A 9,611-nucleotide genomic window follows, 5' to 3' on the forward strand; every position below is an offset into this window, starting at 1 on the left:
GCACGCCATCGATTTAGCCTTCATCGCTTTTGCTTCCACTGTTCTTTCACGAAGTTGTTCACAGCGTCTGAAATATACGTTATTAAGCGTACACGCGGCTAATTAACAAACCGATTAATCGGGATTTAAGATTTATTTTCTCGCGATGTCGGGGCTGCGTTTTCCCTGTTTTATTATTAATTATATATAAGCCCAACGTAGGAGAAGATGGGTATCAGCGAACTCAACTACCTCCTCCTCGTTATTCTGCCGGTTCCGAAACCGTGTGCTTTTGACAGTTTGCCCTTACAGTCTAATTAATGCTCAGAACTTTTCAACAAGCCAAACCACTGAAATCTTTAATCATTACACAATCAGGCCAAAGAGATTAGAAGGGTTTATGTCATTTGTAAATAGCTAGACCTGCAGAGGAGATTGTTGAAGGGCGGAGCGTCGGGACGGTGACAAATGAGTTAGTTGTACCTTATTAACGGGAATCAGTGAATGTATTGTCAGAATGTCAAACTTGCACAAAGCCACAGGCGGGCAATGAAAGAGCACCCACGTGTCCTCGTCAGCCTCTTTATTAAGGTGAACAGAATAGGTACACGAGACCCGCGATGCAACTGCCAACTATTTAACCCAGAGCTCCATCATTGTGCCAGACGTTGAGCCTGGCAACGCTAGCTGGAAATGGACGAGTGCTTTTTTGACTTTGATCAGGACCATGCTGGAGATCTGTCTTTTTGGGGTCAGGTTGACTCAAGTTATCAGAACCTGAACCAGTTGGATGGCCTGAGTTTCGACTGCCTTCCCGCCAGCCCGCAGCTATCTCCTTGGTCATCATACGTTTGCCAGACCGCATTCCCCGATGCGCAGTTTGCCCTGTCCGATCTGGATCTTCAGGCCTTGCAAATTGAGGCTAGTGCTGGAGGGGACAGCTCCGGACTGGAAGAGCCCTCGGAATCCAGGCGCCGGCAGCGCCCGCTGGTCTCCTCGCAGCCGTACAGGGTGCAGAGATACGCGGCCAACATCAGGGAACGGAAGAGAATGCTGAGCATCAACTCCGCCTTCGACGAACTCCGGTGCCACGTCCCCACCTTCCCGTACGAGAAACGCCTGTCCAAAATCGACACCCTGCGGCTCGCCATCGCCTACATAGCCCTTCTTCGAGAAATCCTGCTCTCTGGCTGTGATCCCAAGGCTTACGTGGAGCAGTGTATGAAGAGCGGCTACCAGAACAAAACTGACGCAATGTGGAACACCAGCGGTGAGTCGAATCTTTTAATAAATAATTAGATTTTGCAATTGGAACTACAAATGTTCGAAATGGCAAGAAACGGTCTGCCCGAACTGGATTTACACCTCGGTTGCACAGGACTGCGCAATAAATGGTCAATGGCTACAAATAAGAGTACATCTTTTCAATTAATAAGACAATCCCGGGGCATTGGTCACAAAACTTTATTTTGCCCTTCGAGTTTTCGAAGGTGCCACACTGCAGCAGCGAGAGCTGTTGGTAAGCAAAGTGTTTCCACAAGCTGTTCAGCTCACCGGGGGCAGCCAGGCTTTTTCGGTATTATTAGAAATGTAATAAGCCTCGCAGCCCTGTCCCCAATTAACATAAGGCACCTAGTTGTAGCAATCCTGCGCGCTTATCTTTTTGAGGCGATCGGAAACTTACAGAATGGAAATAGGATCTTCGGCCCACCGGGTCCACGCCGACCATCCACCAGCCATTTACTGTTTATTAACCCTTTACTACTCCCATTTTATGTTCCACACATTCCCGTCCATTACCTCGGATTCTACCACTCTCCTACACACTAATGGCTGTTTACAGCAGCCAGTTAACCTACTAATCTTGACATTTTTGGGATGTCGGAGGGGAATCTGGAGGGAGAAACATGCGAACTCCACACAGATGGCACCGCAGCCATAGCCATAGGGGCAAAGCTCTCGTTAACGGCCGGACCTGTTTGATGTATGAGCAGCCGTCCCAGCACTTCACAGTAGATAGAGTTGAGGTGTCATTACTGTAACATTAGTGACACCGGGGCAGCGAGCAAACACGCAACAATGAACAGCAGTAAGAATCGGGTTATTCAAGTGAATGTGATTTAGAGATAACTATTGGCCAGGAAGCTCTGGAATATGCCTTTGAACTGATTGAAAAAGTATCCTGCAATTAATGTCCGGCCTGAAAGACAATATTTAGTTCAGGATATCAATTTGCTAAAGTCAGAGTTTTCTCTCTTCGTTACCTGGAGTAGGATTTGAGCCCAAAAGCTTTTGATGGAAATGTGAGACGAATACAGACCCATATGACGGAAGGATTTAAATAAACGGAAGTATGTGGCTATAATTTTTACATTATCACTTAAAATGCTTCGCAGGGTACAAATGTACTACATTTACCAGAGTACAAAATGTAGCCATTTATGTAAATTGTTCTTAAAGTTGACCATAGTTCTAGAGGAAAAATTTTGTGTTTCTATGCACTTTTTTTTCCTTTGTAAAAAAGGACGAAACATGTCCTGTGCACCCAATCCCATCTCCGGCCACTTCCATTTCGCGTCCGCTGCCTCACGGTTTAAGGGGGTTCTGTTTACTCATTAGTTCAAAGGGAGTACACAACTGACAAAGTCGCCACTTAGTGTTCATCCAATCACTCCTAGACCGAGAATGGGATTAAAATCAACGACATCGGTGGCTGCGAAGTCACGTTTAGTCGAAATGAGTATAGATCACGGATTTCCTTTCGTGGGAGACATCAGTGAGCGGGATATGTTTTTGGGACAATCCCGTGTTGTTTTGCATACATTTAAAGAAAAGTGTGGGGGATACTGGGTGCCCGAGTGCACTGGAGTAGTTATTAAGGATAACAAAAGCGTGCGTGGGGAGATTGCCAGATGAGCATGGAGATGGGTGAGCAGTTTTCTCTACTTATCATGAACTGAAATCAAAGAAATTCAACCGGAAAGGAATGATTAAAAGTCAAATTTAAATTTAAGGTGGACATGGCAGAACTCTATTGTGCAGCCAATATAATGCATTCTGCTTCTACCTGCATCAGTTTCATAGGAGTACAGTGCCGTACATCAGGGTGCACGTCATAAGATAGATTTGCCCTTTCATTTGTGTGTAATCTCTTACAGAAACAAAAACACAAGCAATCTCAATTCCACGCGGTCCTGGATGGTTTTACTCTGAGCAAGAATCCAATCTCCTTTTGAAACCATTTCCATTATCATTCCTTTTGAAAATAACCATTGCAACCATTTCCATCACCATGTTAGGCAGTATTTTCCATAATGACTTTAAATGTCAAAAATTATCTAGGTATATCTCCCTTGCTGGATAGAATTTCACCCGATCTGCCTCCGCCCCCGCCATCTCTCCCCCAGAGAGAAGAATGCATCCGATCTTGCTGTCTTCCACAACTCTGAGAATGTTGCTACAACAATGTATCTTTTTCACGATGTTAATTGTTGAGTCTGTGATTCTTCGCCATGTTAACGGAAAGAAACCTGGTGCGCAGTCTGTTTGAGGACACCTATTCATTCTGGAGGCAAGGTATACTGTTCTGAGGAACTCTCCAATTTGAGTAAAGTCCGCTCCAGTATTCTCCCTGCAACTTGTGAGTCGGGTCACACAAACCAAAGACTCTTGTGGGTTTCCTCTTGTGGAACTCTGGCATGAGTGTTCATCCGCAAGCGAACACTTACAGCGGGAAATTACAGGCACGCTGCCATCAATATCTTAGCCTTTGAAATTAATGGTATGGAAAACAGTGACTGCGGCTTCAGTAGATACTCCTGCAGAAAAGCTACGCATCATTAAATTAAATCCTATTATCCCAGGGCCATATGGCTCTTCGGCCCGGCACCCCGTATGAAACCAGAATCACGGACTCTCATTTCACAAATGACTCGTCGTCAGAATTATTAGCCATTCTAAGTCCAAGAGGCTGTCTAGGTTACGTTGTTTAAAAAATAATAGATTAAAAACTTCACACAGCAGCCCAAATAATGTGAGACTCCTTCCGGCCCTTGATACAACTCAGCCCGATTGTTTCATTTCGAAATTATGTACTGGGCTGACAGTTAAAAGTAAATTAAAACGTTCTCCTCATCAATTCATGCTTTACAGTTTGACAGTTCTGTAAGGGAGAGTGAAGCGAATAACTGGCCCCATCCACGATAACTTTTCTCCTGGAGAAACAGGCTGCCTTCCTAACAAAACAGGATTTATTTTACTTGATGCATACTTGTTTACCGGTCAATATAAACTTGATGTCAATAGATAGGATGCCAGACAACTCAGTGCAGATTACTGTGTTGCCGTTCTTTTTTTTATCTCCCAGCTGCCCAAGTCCTTACTCCTGAAGCGCTGAAGTCCATAAAAAGGTTTCACTGACAACAATGATACGTTGAGCTTTAGTTAACCAATTTGATTGTTACTTTGGATAAATATAATGAATTAAGTTGCTCTTTTCAAATGAGGGATTAATTACTTGGCTTGTAAAATAAATACTAATTGAAATGTAATTAAAGCCATCTATCTATCTTCGTGTTTTTGTTCCTTTCCAGATCTGACAGCCCGTCTTTCTTGGATAAAGTGGGATTAGTGCTTGTTTGACATTTGGTTCTGAGCCAGAGGCCTGCTGTGACGTCACGCCCGGGGACCAGCTGTCGCTTCTCAGCGCCTTTTTATTTGTGCTGTCACTGCGTCTGCGCGGTCTGGCCCTATTCGAGGTAGTGCAATTTGCCATTATCCGCGTCTGCCTTAACTATCTCTGTCCCCGTAGACGCTAGAAGTAACCGCCGCTTCTCTAAGGGTGATCTTTCATTTGCAGCATTAATATTTAATTAACATTTTGTCGAAGGTTGTAAATGGGCAAATAATAGTTAAACTAAGTTCCAGCTGTCTCCTTCCCAAGGGCTCCCTGCGCTGTAAGACATTAACACTTGCAAATCACTGAAACTGATACTGATGGGGAAAGGATGCGTCCCGATCGACCACTTTTACATCTGACATCTAATAACTGATTTTATACTAAGCTAAGTAAATATACGTTTCGAAACTCTCGGGGTTACTTTCCCTATGGATCCGCTGTATTCTATCCGCTTCACGCTTTTGGTGAAGGCTGTTTATGCCGATGGTATCTTTCCTGTTATTCTCCCATAAGTTTATCTGGGGTCATGATAGCGCGGAGGTTATGTTTACGCTTCAGAGCTCTGGTCCAGATGTATGAGTTCAAGAAATGAAATCTGGAGTTAAACGGCTAGCCTCAATCACAAAATAATACCGATACTTAAGATTATTGTCAATGCCCATTTGATTCACCCATATTCCTTAGGGGAGGAAATTTGCCTTCCTTATTGTTCAGGCCTTCATGTAACCACAATGTTCAGCAATGAGAATGACTCTATCCCAAACTGCGGCACAACGTCCTTTCATATTGCAACACCCAAAGCATAATCACGTGCAATTCCCTACAGCTAGTGCATACTGGCCTTGGTAGCAATGCTCATTCTCTCCTGTGTGAATAAAAACCTAACCAATTCAGTTCTTAGTCGCTTTCTGGATATATTTTTGCATAATCTAAAATAAAATCAAGATTCGTAGAGTCAAAACTGACTTTTCATTTAATTGGCGTTCGCACTTAATTCGTCCTTTGCCTTGCTCCGAACGATCGTGTAAAACCCGTGACTGATCTTTTGTTTAACTACATGCAACGCTGCAGCTACAGTAGCTTCGGTTAGGTTTGGCTTCAGTATCTGTGGACACAAGAGATTACAGATGCTGGAAACTGGATGAACTCCGTGGGTCAAGCCGCAACTATGGAACCGAAGGACCTGGTGCAGAGTCTCAAGCCGAAACGTCAACGACCCCTCTGCGTCCACAGATGCTCCGCGACCTGCCGAGCTCCTCCAGCAATTTGGCTTTTGTTGTTGTTGTTGTTTTGCTCCAATAAGTGTAGGTTGTATTTTGATACGTGTCGACGATGTTAAATCTAATGAATTAAAACAAAAATCTATGATAAAGCACAAAAGAAACCCATGGGTATGGGATGGAAGGAAGTATTGTTTGCCATCGAAATTGTTAAAATGAATGGAGTATTTAAATCACAACAAATAATTGAAACTTGCGAATCGCTGTGCTCAAGATTGTGCTGAAGTGTATTCGGTAAATTAATTTTTTTTAATAGAATGTTCCCTCTATGATCAGGAGCGATTAGTCAGTCGTACATGCACCAGCGTCCAGCGCAGACTTGCCTGCTCCAATAAACTTAGTTGCGACTCAAGGACCGTCGCTCTCTCTCTAAATCAGCGGAGGGGAAAAAAACACACACTTTCTAAGACTTTCGTTTCAACGACACATAATGGCAAAATACCAAGAGAGAAATGAAAACTAACTGGAAGGTAGTGGAGAAGAATTGTTGAACCCGATGCCCAGTGGTTCAATAGAAATCCTATTCCATATTTTGTCATTTTCCATGATATTCTATGGCTGGTATTTTGTTTATCCTCGGGATAAACTGCAATAAAAGTTTCAAGAGGATCACAATAGGGCAATGCCTTCTTCTGGCTCAGAGATAAACACCGATAACAATCAACTAACCTTTTAGTTTCTGGGTCTCCTACCCTGTTTCTCTCCTCACAAATGCGAACTGCCTTGTTGAATTCTTGCAACATTTTTTGTTCTTTTAGATTTCCGGGATCTGTTGTGTTTATTTTTATGGAAAAGTGTGTTTCCCTTCACTATCTGATCCAGAAAATCTCACGCACTGCTGATCTCCTGCTTTGCCGCTACTGCCTGGAGCCGGCACACTCACCATAGCTTTCTGCCCCTTGAAACGTCTTGGCTTCATCTAAACTGATTCGACTTGACTCGCTGAGTAAAGATCTTACCGTCCTACTGGTGTTACCCTACTCCTTAATATCAGGGCTCCCCGTCTCCTTTCGTTTGGTTTTCCCTTCTGACAGTTCAGCTTTCATCAGTGTGTTAATTCCCAGCCCTGGTCACTTTGTTAACGTGTCCTCGTAAAGAACTGTTAGATTGTACACATTTGCTTTTATTTGTGGCATTAAGTCCTCTATCTTGTTATGAATGCTGCACACATTTCAGATAGAGAGCCTGTCTCTTCACTGTTTTCTCCTGTTCTTATTCTAACTGCGGGCATACTCTTACAGTTCCTTTCTAGTCCGCTACCCGTATTGATAAACTATCAATTTCTTCCTTTCTCTAACTTCACAAATCTCCTCTGACTAGAACACGCCTTTCCCCTCCCACTACTCAGTTTCAAGTCTCATTTGCCATCCTAATTATTCAATTCACTGCGTCTCTGGCCCCAGCAGAATTCTCCTCTTCTACCTGCCCGATGAATAGAAAATTATTTCTCCCACACCGCCCTTTGAGCCAAACTTAAATTCAATGAGATGATAATCTGCACATGGCTCAAGTAGCAAGCCCATGAGGCTCCGCTTTTTAACTTGGAGCATAGCTGGTCACATTCATTTAGCAGAACCCTAATCTCTACCCCATCTGAATTATTTGCACCCAGATGAACCAAGACAACTAGATCTTTCCCCTCCCGTTCCTTACGTTCCTCTCCAGCCCGATGGAAATGTTTTGAACCATGGTACCAGGCAGGCAAGGCATCCTTTGGCACTCACATTCATGACTGCCGATAACTCTAACTATTCCACCAACTGGCGGAGTGGACATTCCAAAGAAGGTGTAAGGCGCTCGTTCCTCTGCTGGTCTCTAGGTCACCCTTGAGGAAGGTGTAGCACCTGCTTAGCCCACCTATCAGGGTCACGTGAAGCCATGGGAGCAGGTAGTGGATGGTCGTAGGAGCAGCTGGTGCATATCCCAATTCCTGGTTATAGAACCACTGGCTAAAGTCAGACTATCTCTGACGAGTATTGATAATGGCTGGGGTTAACTGTCTTGTAAACATATTGCCCAGAAGAAGGCAATGGCAAACCACTTCCGTAGAAAAATTTACCACAAACAATCATGGTCAATAGACCATGATCGCCCACGTCATACGACACAGCACATAATGATGATGACGATGAGAGTATCAACAGTACTGTACATTCCTTTTCTCTTCCGCAGCTTGTATGACACATGCAGTGATCAGTTTGCTCACTGCGGTTCAGTCTCTCCTCCCATTCACTCAGGCTGTAAGAATTTTAAATGACAGACTAAGCATTCTGATGTATCACCCCTTGGGTTCTAAATTGGAATCAGGCACGCCAGTCCCTCTTGTCTGGCCGGTTCAATTATTCTTAAACTAAGAGATAAAACTGTCTCTTAGAATAGGTTATCCAGCAGCTGACTGATGCATGTCGGTGTCTGAATCTCGGGCTCCAGCTCATCAACTCTGAGCCAAAGTTCGTCGAGCTGCAGACAGACATTGCTGATATTTTACGTCACTGCGATTTAAAACTGCAAAGTTAAGAACATTTAGCGGTAGAATTAAATTATATATACATTAAAAAGAGAGAACAAAATCACTCCTTTAATCGCCATCTGCAGGACATGGACACTGCAGTCTGATCATCGAGCAACTAACCAACCCACGCGCATGACCAAACGCTTGGCACAAATAAATTAAAGTTTCTCGAGCAATGTTCTGTTTTGACATTTGACTTTACATTCGTATGCTTTCTTGTCGCAGATGCACACGTGCGCATGTGTGAGTGTGAAAGTTTGAGGATGCTTTAGAACCATGCTAAGTAGATGCCTATGCACGTGAGCGTAGGGATTGTCTGATATGCCTCAAACATCTAGGAATACATTTTGTTTATCTTTGTAAGTGAGCCTATCTATGTATCACAGTATGACCACTTGTGACTGTAAATTTGCCCTGGACATGTCTGCTGGTGAAATGTATTTGTATCTGCCTGCATCTTTGTGTGTGTATATTTCTGTGCCCAAAAAGACTGCTGCACTTGAATGCCTTTGTGGGTATGCATAAGCATCTTGTGCATACGTATGGCCGAGCGTTCGTAAGGCTATAAAACATAAGAACAGAATTAAGCCATTCGGCCCATCGAGTCTACTCTCCCATTTCATCATGGCCGATTTAGCATCACTCTCCTGTAACCTTTGACGACCTTATTAATCAAGAACCTATCAACCTCCGCTTTAAGTATAGCTAATGACTTGGCCTCTGACGCCGTCACTGGCGATGAAATTCACAGTTCAAAGTAAATTTATTATCGAAATTCGTATATATCACCATATACTACATTGAGATTCATATTCTTGCCGGCATTCAGAGATACAATATAATGAAAAATTGCGCACAAGACTGACAAATTACCCACGTGCAAAAGACAAGCCGTGCGTTGGTTGCTTGGCGCATCTGTGTACTCGCCTCTAAATATGTATATGTGTTAGGCAGAAGAGGTCTCTGCGTCTGTGCGTGTCTTTCCATTAAAGCGGCTATGAACGTCTGCGGTTCACATTGCCGGGATTGTTGGGCACGTGCGTCCCATATGACCTTTATATATTCACAGGACTTTGAGTAGCAAACGCTTTAATACAGAGCAGATGGTAAAGAAAGTTTACGCAATAAATTAGTTAACGTTTCAATTTTGCTAACAGAAAAA

General features: G+C 43.5%; 1 protein-coding gene across 1 annotated transcript; it reads left to right on the forward strand.

The window, feature by feature from the left end:
* Nucleotides 1-489: 489 nt before the first annotated feature.
* On the forward strand, nt 490-5,618 carry LOC140728248 (pancreas transcription factor 1 subunit alpha). Its single transcript, XM_073046725.1, has 2 exons — nt 490-1,249; nt 4,572-5,618. Exons 1-2 carry the CDS (start codon nt 673-675, stop codon nt 4,607-4,609), a joined length of 615 nt encoding a protein of 204 aa, XP_072902826.1. The 5' UTR covers nt 490-672; the 3' UTR covers nt 4,610-5,618.
* The last annotated feature ends 3,993 nt before the right edge of the window (nt 5,619-9,611 follow it).

This window comes from Hemitrygon akajei, chromosome 5, assembly GCF_048418815.1.
Source record: "Hemitrygon akajei chromosome 5, sHemAka1.3, whole genome shotgun sequence".
In the NCBI taxonomy this organism is placed as follows: Eukaryota; Metazoa; Chordata; class Chondrichthyes; order Myliobatiformes; family Dasyatidae; genus Hemitrygon; species Hemitrygon akajei.

Excerpts from the sequence above, each read along its gene's own strand:
- LOC140728248 (XM_073046725.1), top strand. The coding sequence starts at position 673 with ATGGACGAGTGCTTTTTTGACTTTGATCAGGACCATGCTGGAGATCTG. Across the intron at positions 1,250-4,571 it reads CGCAATGTGGAACACCAGCG|ATCTGACAGCCCGTCTTTCT; the intron begins GTGAGTCGAATC and ends GTTCCTTTCCAG.